Here is an 11,851-nt window from a genome sequence, read left to right as displayed (position 1 = left end):
GCCCTTCAAGTTGATTCTCAATCCACAGGAGCCAAATAGTAACTAAAGAAATTTAAACTGCAGATTGCGACAAGCTTATGAACATTGCATGTCAAATTAGTAAACCCTATAAAGTTCATAACTAAATTTAGCAAAATTCAGTGTGGAGATGCTATATGAATAAAAATCTGCTAAGTCAAATAAACTACAACTTATAAGCAGTAGTGTGGAGATGCTAAGTCAAATAAACTACAACTTATAAGCAGCAAAATTCCTAAAAGTTGAGACAAACCTGAGTGCCAAATCTGCTATACCATCATCATCAAAAAATATGTCCCCACAACTACCATCATCAGGTAGCCAACAACAAAAACAAATAAATAGAACTACTAATTGAGATCAATCATCAAAAGCAAGGTTACTCATTGAGATCACTCATCGAAAACAACTTCCACAGAGGAAGTGGGCTACTACTACCATCATCAGGTAGCCAACAGCTCCTGAAATTAAACACATATTTGAGGAAACGAAATGTAAGAGAGATCCAAGTAATTAATAAGAAGCAGAAATAATAGAACTACTAAATCAGAACACTGGACAGATAATTTATATTTGACATAAAGGGGCAATGAAAACATAAAGCATGCAAGATCAAAAGTTTAATATTTCATAATAATTTATATAGCAATCTTACTCAAACAGCACCACAAAGAATTCCTAAACCCAGGCAAAACATCAATGTGTATCCAAAAATGTACCTTGTAGTTCCAGAAGGATGTGAAGACAAAATACATCTCAATGAATATGCTTCCAAATGGGAGCAGTCCTCTCATCATAGAAACGTACATGTTGCTGGTACTTGATGCATCTCAATGAAAACAATCACCATTGCTAAGGAAAGCAATAAGCTTATCTTCTCATTCTTTTCATACAGCAATGCAAACACAAACACAACATCCAGATAACAAATGGTTAATAACAGTGATAGGCAGTTCATGTAAGACCCCTAATAATTAATTATCCATTTTTCACATATTTATCTGCAGGACATCCTCTTGGAGTCCATGATGATATACTGAACTTTACACAAACTAAATAGTAAAGACTGCTTTTGGCAAGATGGCTGCTTTTGGCTTACCTAAGTTTTTCAAAATTAAAAATAGCATGGGTGGCATCACCACTTCCTATCCATTGAATTGATTTGCTTCTTAATTATTTGTTTATCAAGCTTAATTAGTGACATACAACATCTCTAATTGTCCATGGTTATCCATGATCATAATTTTTCAGCCAACCCCCCCCCCCCCCCACACACACACAAAATTTTTATACAAAATATTATATGCATAATGTGAGATAGTTGTTTTCTATAATAATAATTTTTTAGTACAAAAATTGCCACAAAGCAACCCTAAATTTTCTGTAATAATAAGTTGGACTCGTGAAAGTTTTTTGTAAATTATAAATTTTTAGTACAAAAATTGCCCATTAGATTTAGATGGAGGATAAACCAAAAACAAAATAGGGTTGGGCCAGAAAGTTTACTGTGGACGAAGATGGCGACGAGGATGAATGGCGGTCTGCAAGTCAGAATCGGAGGTCGACTTCGGCGGAGATGGCGAACACGAAGATCGCTCGCTGAAACAGAGGCCAAGATCACTCGTTGAAACAGAGAACAAGATCTCTTCCAATGGACGAAGACTCCAGATTGATGGTTGAAGACCAAGATCGTTCACTGAAATAGAGAGAAAAACCAAGATCGGTGGACGAATACCAAGATCGCTCACCAGATCTATAGAAATAAGAATAGAGGAGGACAGAAACCTTATCGTGGAAGAAGATGAAGATGCGCCGGTGGTGTGAAACTCGAAATCGAAGATGGTCTTCTGCGAAGATGGCGACGAAAACGAAGTCAGAGCTGGCCTTTTGTGGAGATGGCAACGAAGCCCAAGTCGAAGATGGATGGCGGTGGATGGCGAGTCACAGGAAGGTCGGAGATGAAATTCTTCGATGGTGTATGGTGACTCACAGGAAGTTAGAGATGGCGACGAAGCCCAAGTAAGGGCTCGACTTCGACGGTGGATGGCGACGAAGAGGAAAGGAATGAAGCCGACTCAAATGGGAGAGGAAACCCTAGAGAAATCAAGGTGGATGTGTTGTGCGCGCGGTGATTCAATTCCCTGGAAATGGAAAACAAGCCCTCCCTAGGAAAATCATTTCTTGCAAAAGCGAGAAAAGAGTATCACGTGATCGAAAATGGGAACTTAATTTTCCTAGAAAATAAATGCAATCAAACACTACAAAAGTCAGAATTTAGGTGGAAAATACTCATTTTCCATAGAAAATAAGTGCAATCAAATAGGCCCTAAGTGAAAGTTCAAAGTTAAAAGCTACTTTCATTTATGTATGATTTCTTGCGATGATGCCTTTGCATTTGCATTGCACGAACTATGGTAGCTTGATCCCAAAAGGGTACGTAGGCAATCACTTAGGTGATACAACCGTTGCATACTTGTCATTATTTTTTTTTTCTAAAATAAATACTAAAAAATGGGGGAGATATGTTAGATATTTTTTCATATTTATTTTTATGTTCATCTTTGAATATGACTTGCTGCCTCGATTTGTGTTTGTTGCTTCGCGACGGGGTAGAGGGGGCAGCGCCCCCTCGTGGGGGCTCGAGGGCAATGCCCTCGAAAGGTAAACATAATTTAGATATGAGGATTGATTAGTAATTAATTAATTACTAACAGGTTATGTTTAAAGGTTGTGATGTTTCGAATTAACCAGACACACCTTTGTTTTTATGATTGGAGAGATATACCTCTTCCAAATAGACATTTATGCTCTATATAATATGTTTATTTTTGTCGTTTGCAATGATCCAAAAACAACGTCTCATATCCCATTCATTTATTCGGCATCATCAGATTTCCTATAACCAAGTTTCTCTTCGGCTTGATCGAACTTGTCACGGTTCGAATCAAACGTAGAACTCCATTGTATCTTGAGAGAGATTTTCTCTAAACCCGTTAGTAACAATATAGACACGGGGAGAAACATCTCTTAAAAGATAGCATCGTTACGTGCCTTGGAGTCATTGAATCTTTGATATATTAATCCCGTTTTTCCCAACATCATGTACTGGAACCAAAGCTTCAGAATTTATTTATTTATAGATGCATAATATATATATATATATGCATCATAGCATATTAATATTAATCATGAGAAAACAGAACTAAAGGAATTCATAGATACCAACACCTACAAAGAGTAACAACACCTTTTCAATCCTCACACATTAATATTAATCATGAGAAAACAGAACTAAAGGAATTCATAGATACCAACACCTACAGAGAGTAACAACACCTTTTCAATCCTCACACATGCATCATATACACACACACACACACATATTGTGTACTAATGAGGTAAGGAAAGATTATTCATATTGCATCTACAATAGAAATATCTCTAGAAATGATTGTGAACCGCATAGAGATCGCGACCATATATGGTTCTTTAAGTAAATATTAGAAGGTAAGAGGCACAGGTATAAGAGATGACTTCTTTTGCTTCCTTATTCATACTCTCATTATTTACATATTACAACAAGCGTTCATTCACAAACTTCATATATACTTGCATCAGCCAATTTGACAAACTCTAATACAATCCGAGAGTCTTCTTAAAGACACTTCAAGACAAGCTTTTATTGTGATTAACAGGTCTTTCAACTATTAACACATTTCATATACGTATGGATACAAACATAGTAGTGATATATAGAGATTGAATGAGTCATATCTCGTAGGTCATCCCAACCCTAAGAAGCCGACTTTGTGGTTTTGCCAACACTTTTTCGCCTTGCCTAAAGTTTTTTCTCAGGAAATTATAGACATGGTTGACAACCACCTTCTTGAAGAGGGATGAATTGTGTTGGGCAGTCACTTCCGTTTCTCCGAGCAGATAAACCACTCCATGGTCCATTGCTTTCTGCACAAATTGCATCTCCTCGTCGGCTCCTTGGATCGTCGGTGAAGACACCGACACGGTTTGGTTGGAGGAGCCGATGGATGCCGATGACACGCGGGATGAGTTTTTCTGCTGCTCTAGTGACTCCTCAATATGAACCGTCGATGAACTGGGCCCTTTCACCTTGCCGCCGGCTCCGGTAGAATGGGATTGCTGCTCCGTCGCCGGCGCGGCGATGGTTTGCTCTACTCCTTCTGAAATGAAATGCTCATTCCTGATGAACTCTTTCAGGTTCTCCACCAGCAGCCGCTCAAACTCCTTGGGCTCATCGATTGCATCATTGTACCCATATCTCACCACGCACCGGAACACCCGGAAGTGTCTGGGTTCAACCTGCCGGAATAGAAACCTCTCCCCCATTTCCACTTTACTGATGGGAATGGCCTTTATGGAGATGATCACCACAACCGAATGGATGGAGGGTATGTTTTCGATGAAGTGACGGAAAATGGGTGGGATTCCCTGCACGAGCTCGGAATAGAGAAGCCCAATTCCGGGCACCCTGTTGATATTTGGGTTAACGGCTAAGTCTTTAATGAACTCACCGGAAACCTTGTTGCGCAGCTCAAACATATATCTCTCTTTGTGCACGTAGTGCCATGCTCCCATGACCCCCATGAGAACCGCCGAGAAAGCCAGTGGAAGGTAACCTCCCTGAATGAATTTGTAGAGCACAGAAGAGAGATACAGGGACTCTATGGACATAAACACCAGGAAGAAGCAGGCAATCCACCATATGCTCGTCTTCCATATAACAAGCATGATGAGAGTGACCATGCAGGTTGTGATGGTCATGACGGCGACCACAGCAATTCCATAGGCATGCCCAATCTTTTCTGTGGATTTGAATCCGACGGTGACCAAAACGCAGGCAATCATGAGGATGTAGTTGACGTCTGGTATGTAAACCTGGCCCTCGTATTTGGCAGAGGTGTGCACAACTTTAACCGGTGGGAAGCAACCCAGGCTGAGGGACTGCGAGATGATGGCAAAGGCGCCGGATATCATGGCTTGGCTCGCAATGATAGCAGCCGCAACAGCCACGACAAAAGTTGGCCAGTACAATGGATCTGCATGCAATTATATTAATAAATAATTATTAATTGGCATCGTCAATCATATATATGTGTGTGTGTGTGTGGATGTCATGTACCTGATAATTCATTCATATATAATATATAATTAATAATTTAACAACATACATTAATTAATGATTGTGGGTCAGGATCGATGGGATATTACATATGTATGTATGTATGTATGTATGTACCTGGAATGGAGTCATAGAAAGTGTTACCCACATGAGTAGGGTGTTTGACCAGGTAGGCAGCTTGTCCACTGTACGCACATAGTAATGCAGGAAACACGATTCCAGAGAAGCTAATCTGCCATTATGATCCATATATATATAAGTTTAAGTATATATATATATATAATATGCATATATTTATTGTGAGAAAGCGGTCAAAGAGCTTAATTTGTGCCCTGGTACCTGGACTGCTCGGATGTTAAAGTGGCCGAGATCAGCAAACATGGCTTCTGTCCCTGTTATGCACAAAACAACCCCACCAAGAGAGATCCATGCCTTCTTCCCGTCTCTCTTGAAGTAATCTATCATGTACTTGGGATTAAAAGCCCGCAATACACCCACATCATATTTGAACAAATTGTAGAGCCCAATTCCGCCAATGAATGTAAACCACAACAAGACGATGGGAGCGAAGGAGTAGCCCACTTTGTCAGTGCCAAATCGTTGAACAGAAAACAGAATGACCAGGATCACAACCGAAATGCCCACAATAGCATCTGCAATAGTGCAATAATCAATCAATCCAAGACTAATAAATTTTAAATTTTAAGTTTCCTTAACACTCCCAATTTATGTATTTTCTTTCTTCAAACACCTACTTACTTTGGCTTAAGGCTTTGATTCCGCTGACAGCAGAGAGAACTGCAAGACACCAAATTCAAGTATTTAAGCAAAACTCTTTCAAATATCTAGAGCATGCATAAATATATGCATCCTGGTTGACGATGATATTAAATTACGTAGAAAGGAATTAAATGAGTGGATGAATGAACCTGAGATGCTGGGAGTTAGGACGCCATCGCCAATGACCATGGAAGTGCCGAGGATGGTAACGAGGAAGAGCATAACCTGGGATGTTTTACTAGTCTCGAGCTTGTGCTTGATCTTGTGAGCCCGTTTGAGCTGTTTGGAGGGGATGTCGAGGCTGTAATGGGATAGCTGCTGGTCCTCCGGCTGCTGGTTCGGTATCAAGCTCACCTTTGCGTACCGACATATAAGCGAGTACAGCGCAAAGGTGCCCCCGTCGCCGTTATCGTTGGCCAACAACACAATGAAGATGTACTTGAGCATGGGAATGAGGAGGATGGTATAGATTATGAGAGATAGCACGGCCAAGAGGTCCTCTGTTTGCCCAATCCCATCCGTGAAGGTGCTAGCGTACACGTATAGTGGGGACGTCCCTATGTCCCCATATATCACCCCTATGCTCTGAAATGCCAAACTCAGCGTCCTCTTCCAACTTACCTGCAGCCACATCGTCGTCGTCATCATCATTAGCTAGCGACTTGTAAAGATTTACAACGTCGTTTGATACGCTGAAGAGGGGTGATATCTATTGAGTTATGATACGTTTTCTAATACATTTGAATGTCAATGTATGATGCTTTAAGTAGCGTGTGTTACTTAGAAAGTTGTGTTGCATTGCATTAAAAGGTTAGGAATTTGGAAGGTTGTATTTGAATCAAAAAGTCATCTATCTTGCATAAACACTCCTCTAAATGAATGAAAAATAAAAGAATTTTATCAGGAGAAAATTAGGAGTATTGGTCAGTAAAAATGAAGTCATTCTTGATGGCATATGATATATGGGAATAAGTTGAAAGAGGATTTGATGAAGTTTCTTTGAGAGAAAATCCAACAATGGCTGAAATCAAAGCTCGCAAGGAAGGGGCTCTTTCATGTCTTCACTCAACTATTCCAGATAACATTTGTTCTAGAATCTTTGGAGCTACGTCAGCAAAACAGGCATGGGATATTTTGAAAGAGGAGTTTCAAGGCTCAGAAAAAGTCAGAACACTACGGTTGTAGAATTTAAGAAGGGATTTTAAAAAGTTGAAAATGAAAAATGCTGAAAATATTAAAGAATACTCTCTTCAAGATTTATAGAGATGATGAATCAAACGAAATTTCTTGGAGAATCAGTTATTCCAAAAGATAAACAGGTGCTGAAGATTTTTGAATACTTAATTTGCAATACAAGTTTGATGTTGTTATTCCAGTTATAGAGGAGTCTAGAGACTTATCCAAACTTACTGCTAAAGAACTGTGGGGATTGCTGAAAACACATGAGCAGTGATTGCACAAGAAAGCACAAAGAGAAACTGAAGGTGTTTTCCAATCAAGACAAAAGGAGAAAGGTTCATCATTAGGGTACAAGGGAGGCCAGTTACAACCATCAACCGTCTTTCAGTAAAAATAGTCGATCATTCTCTTGAACTATTAATAGGGCAAAATTCAAGTCTCGGTATTTTTTTTATAAGTTCAAAAAATGTTAAAAACTATTGTATAATATAGACTTGTTGTCAAAATAGTCAACCGTATTGATAAAAAAGTTTGTCGTTTGCCTAAAGCCACAATGTGCTTCAGATTTCTTGAAGAAAATTGTCAATCGATTAATTTGGTAAACTATCAACTGTTAACAACTAGTTTTTGTAAACCTTAAAAGTCTCCAACGACTTCAAATAACGGCTAGTTAATTCAAGCTCGGGAGAAGTCCATAAATACTAGCCCAATAATGCACTAAAGAGTCTAATGAAGTGATAAGAGCTTATAAGTGTATTAATTCTTCTTGATAATACTTATACTTTCAATTTCTCTCTCAACCAAGGCTGTTTATCTTTTGTAATAGCTTGTTAAAGAGTTGTTACAAATTTTAGGAGAGATCTTTGTAATTGAGAGTGATAACTCTCAAATTATTCTCTTTGTATATTGTGTTGTATTTCCTAACAGTTGTGCTAGAAGGGCAACTTGGGTATACGTAGGAGATTGTAAATTCCTAACGATTTTGCTTGAGAGCCTACTTAGTAAAGTAGAAGGTTTTAGTGGTTTTAAAAATCTCTAGTGGAGAGCTAGAGTAGTGGAGTAGGTTAGGTTAAACCGAACTATTCTAAATTTTTGTATCTCTTGCATTCTTGATTTTCCATTTTTTAGTTTACAACTCACTGTTTTGTTATCTATTTTTGAAAGCCTTCACAAATTTTTAAAATTTATAAATACTCAATTCATCCCCTCTCTTTGGTGGGAGGTGCCACTGATTACATAAAGCTAACATGACAAAGACAAGGAATACAACTCATCTAAGTTTTACAAAGAAGAAGGCATGGAACACCAACGAACAGCTGGGTACCCCCCCGCAACAAAATAGAGTTTCAGAAAGAAAGAATAAAATAGTCATGGAAATGGCCAAGTGCATGTTGATCAAGAAGAATTTTCCAAAGAAATTCTATACTGAAGCTGTTTATACAACTGTTTAACTGTTAAACAGGTTACCTACAAGAGTAATAATAGATAAGACTCCAATCGAAGCCTAGAGTAATCAAAAGCCAATTGTCAAACATTTAAGAGTTTTTGGCTCTCTCTATTATGTGAATATTCCTACTGAGAAAGGACACGAGTTGGAAGATAAAGTTGAAAAGGGAATTTTGCTATGTTATAGCTCTCAAACCAAGGGCTATAAGGTGTTCAATTTCAAGACAAAAAAAGTGATGATCAATAGAGATGTGGCGTTTGATGAGAATGCACTATGGAATTGGGAAGAGTCTATAGTTGAGAAGGAATCCACTTCAACTATGTACCCCCATTGAAGTCCCAAAAGAATCAAATCTAGACGAAGTTCAAGAGAAGGAGCAGGATGGCTCATCTTCAGTCTCACCTATTAGAAAAACCAGATCTTAATTTACAAGATATTTATTAGAGATGCAACTTTGTAGCTATTGAACCCCCAAACTTTGATAAAGTTTCAAAATACGGAGAATGGGATATTACTATGCAGGAGAAGATGCAAGTGATTGAAAAAAAAATAAATAAAACTTAGGAGCTGGTTTTGAGGCCTCCAAACAAGAAGGTTATTGGGGGTAAAATGGGTATATTGAACCAAGTTAAATCTAGACAACTCGGTACGCAAGTACAAGGCAATATTGGTGGTTAAAGGCTATGCTCAATAGCCTAGGATATTGATTTCAATGATACTATTTTCCTTGTTGCAAGACATAAAACCATCAGACTTTTAATTTCTCTTGCACCTCAAAGAGGTTGGCAAATTTTTTAGATGGATGTAAAGTCAGCCTTTCTCAATGGATTCTTAGAAGAAGAAATTTTTGTGGAGCAGCCAAATGATTTTTCTGTCAAAGGAAAAGAAGACCAAGTTTATAAACTGAAGAAAGCTTTTTGTAGGATAAAACAGGCTTCAAGAGCTAGGTACAGTCATATTGATGATTACCTCTTCAATTAAGGTTTTAGGAGGAGTCCAAATGAAGCAACTTTGTACATGAAGGGCAACAAGATTGTGGTTTGGTAATTATATCTTTGTTTGTTGATGATTTATTGGTAACCGGAGATAATCAACAAGAAATTCAGAAGTTCAAACAAGAGACGCTGAAACAATTTGAGATGATAAATTTGGGTGCTATGAGTTATTTTCTTGGCATGGAGATTTAGCAATTAAGTGAAGAGATTTTTGTTTCTCAAAACAAATGTGCAAAAGATGTTTTGAAAAAAATCAACATGGGAAATTGCAAACCTACTCCTACCCCACCAGTTTAGAATGAGAAGCTTTTTAAAAACGATGGTGAGAAATTAACTAATAGATGAAGGACCGTTCAGAAGCTTGGTTGGTAGTATCATATTTGACCGCAACTAGGTCGGATTTAACTTTTGCAGTTAGTTTGTTGTGCAAGCTTCAAGTCAAGCTTATTGGGGTGCTGCAAAAAAGAGTATTGAGATATATACCTGGGGGATACATTTGATTTTGGGATTTGGTTTAAACCAAATGTGGATGTTAGATTGGTTGCTTTTATTGATAGCAATTAGGCCAAATCAGTTGATGATATGAAGAGTACTTTAGGTTATTGTAGTGTTGCAATTGGTTTAATTGTTTTTTCATGGCGTTCAAAAAAACAAGATACTATAGCTCAATCTACTACTGAAGTAGAGTACTTGGTTGCTGCTACATGTGTTAATCAAGTTCTTTGGTTGAGGAAAATTCTTACAGATTTGGCAGTTCAACAGAAGGAGGCTACTAGAGTATTTTGTGATAATAAGTCTATCGTTCCTATTGCAAAAAATCCTGTTAGTTTTAGTCATGGCAGGACAAAGCATATCAACATAAAGTTTTATGTGGTTAGAGAAGCTGAAGAAGAAAATGAAGTTTGTTTAATGCATTGCAATTCATAAAGATGATCAGCTTGTAGATTTTTTCATCAAAGCCTTTTTACCAAAGGCTAAGTTTGAATTTTTGAGATTTCAGCTTGGGGTTACCGGCAAAAGCATCAAGTAGTTAGGAGTTTTGACTTCTGATACGTTTCCTGTACATTTGAATGTATATGCATGATGCTCCAAGAAGTGTGCGTTACGTTAAAAACTTAGAGAGTTGTATTGCATTAAAGGATAGGAATTCGAAAGGTTGTATTTTGAATCAAAAAGTCATATATGCTGTGTAAATACTCTTCCAAATGAATGAAAAAGAAGAGGATTTGATGAAAAAATCCCAACAATATCACCCCTTGAGAAAGTATAATCACGTTTCGTTTTGACATATATCAGAAGAGAAAGGAATGTGAATGTACTTACGGTGGAGGCATGGCTGCGAGAGAAGAGAAGGCGCCCCGCCTCTAAGTTGAGGGAGTCCACCCGGCGCAGCTTTGCCCACGACACCTTGCGCTCTTTCATGTTGGGAATTTGGGTGGTCTCCTCTTGTCTCATCTCTGATGCTTCTTCTCCGCCGCCGGTCCCAGCCGTAGGATCCATTTTGGGTGCTTAATTACAGTAGTACTGGTGGAGCCTTGTGTTCGATGATGAGTGCTTAATTATCATTGCTTTATAAGCACAAAAAGTCAGAACTACGGGCCTCGGCCTCCCTTAATATCACTTCATTATCATTCCATTATTATTCCCCAAACTCTCAACTCAATAATGCCATGGCTGCCCAATAAATTAATCCCACTACTACCCAACTTCCAATAACCTCTCTTCAAGTTTCAATTCGTAATCTGGGTACGGCCAGTTGATCGAGTCAGATTATTATTATTGTTTTCTCTTTGAGACTTTGGCCCCTTTAGATTCAGCAGTGCTGATGGTACAGTTTTTTGGACTCTTGCCATAATGGGGCGTCATTGATCCCTCAGATGTTTGACATTTTAGCTCTCGACATCTGACCTTCAAATCCCATCTTTATTTTACTTAGCATGATTGCAATCACTCCAATATTCTATGGGCGTCACCGCCCTCAACAATTGGTATTTATTTGTTTGAACAATAAATCTATTTAGATAAAATTTATTTAGGTAGAATTGTCCTTTTTTTTTATCATTTCAATTATTGATGTTAGAATAATTATGTCATTTATTATTTTATTTATCAATAATACACTTTCTAGTCACAACTTTTGAATTTTTTATGAAGTTAAAATTATATTTTTATTTTATTAAAATAAGTATTAAATAACTTTCTATTTGGATAGAGTCTGACTATTTAGCGAAGTCTTTGACTGTGTAATAAAAAGACAATTTGCTCTTTTCTCTTGGC

General features: G+C 37.9%; 1 protein-coding gene across 1 annotated transcript; it reads right to left on the bottom strand.

Annotated features, from left to right (window-relative positions):
• Positions 1-3,580: 3,580 nt before the first annotated feature.
• On the bottom strand, positions 3,581-11,156 carry LOC127796472 (potassium transporter 5). Its single transcript, XM_052328625.1, has 6 exons — positions 10,898-11,156; positions 6,103-6,574; positions 5,933-5,971; positions 5,513-5,826; positions 5,291-5,405; positions 3,581-5,090 (listed from the first exon to the last, which is right to left on the bottom strand). Exons 1-6 carry the CDS (start codon positions 11,072-11,074, stop codon positions 3,787-3,789), a joined length of 2,421 nt encoding a protein of 806 aa, XP_052184585.1. The 5' UTR covers positions 11,075-11,156; the 3' UTR covers positions 3,581-3,786.
• Positions 11,157-11,851: the final 695 nt, after the last annotated feature.

This window comes from Diospyros lotus, chromosome 3 (assembly GCF_014633365.1).
Source record: "Diospyros lotus cultivar Yz01 chromosome 3, ASM1463336v1, whole genome shotgun sequence".
In the NCBI taxonomy this organism is placed as follows: domain Eukaryota; kingdom Viridiplantae; phylum Streptophyta; class Magnoliopsida; order Ericales; family Ebenaceae; genus Diospyros; species Diospyros lotus.
Note: the sequence above shows the minus strand (reverse complement) of the source record. Positions and strands in the feature narration are given on the sequence as shown.

Bases quoted from the DNA above. Each gene is read 5' to 3' on its own strand.
- LOC127796472 (XM_052328625.1), bottom strand. From the start codon at position 11,074: ATGGATCCTACGGCTGGGACCGGCGGCGGAGAAGAAGCATCAGAGATG. The intron at 6,575-10,897 runs GTAAGTACATTC...ATGTGGCTGCAG, and splicing joins CTCGCAGCCATGCCTCCACC to GTAAGTTGGAAGAGGACGCT. The intron at 5,091-5,290 runs GTACATACATAC...AATTGCATGCAG, and splicing joins TTTCTATGACTCCATTCCAG to ATCCATTGTACTGGCCAACT.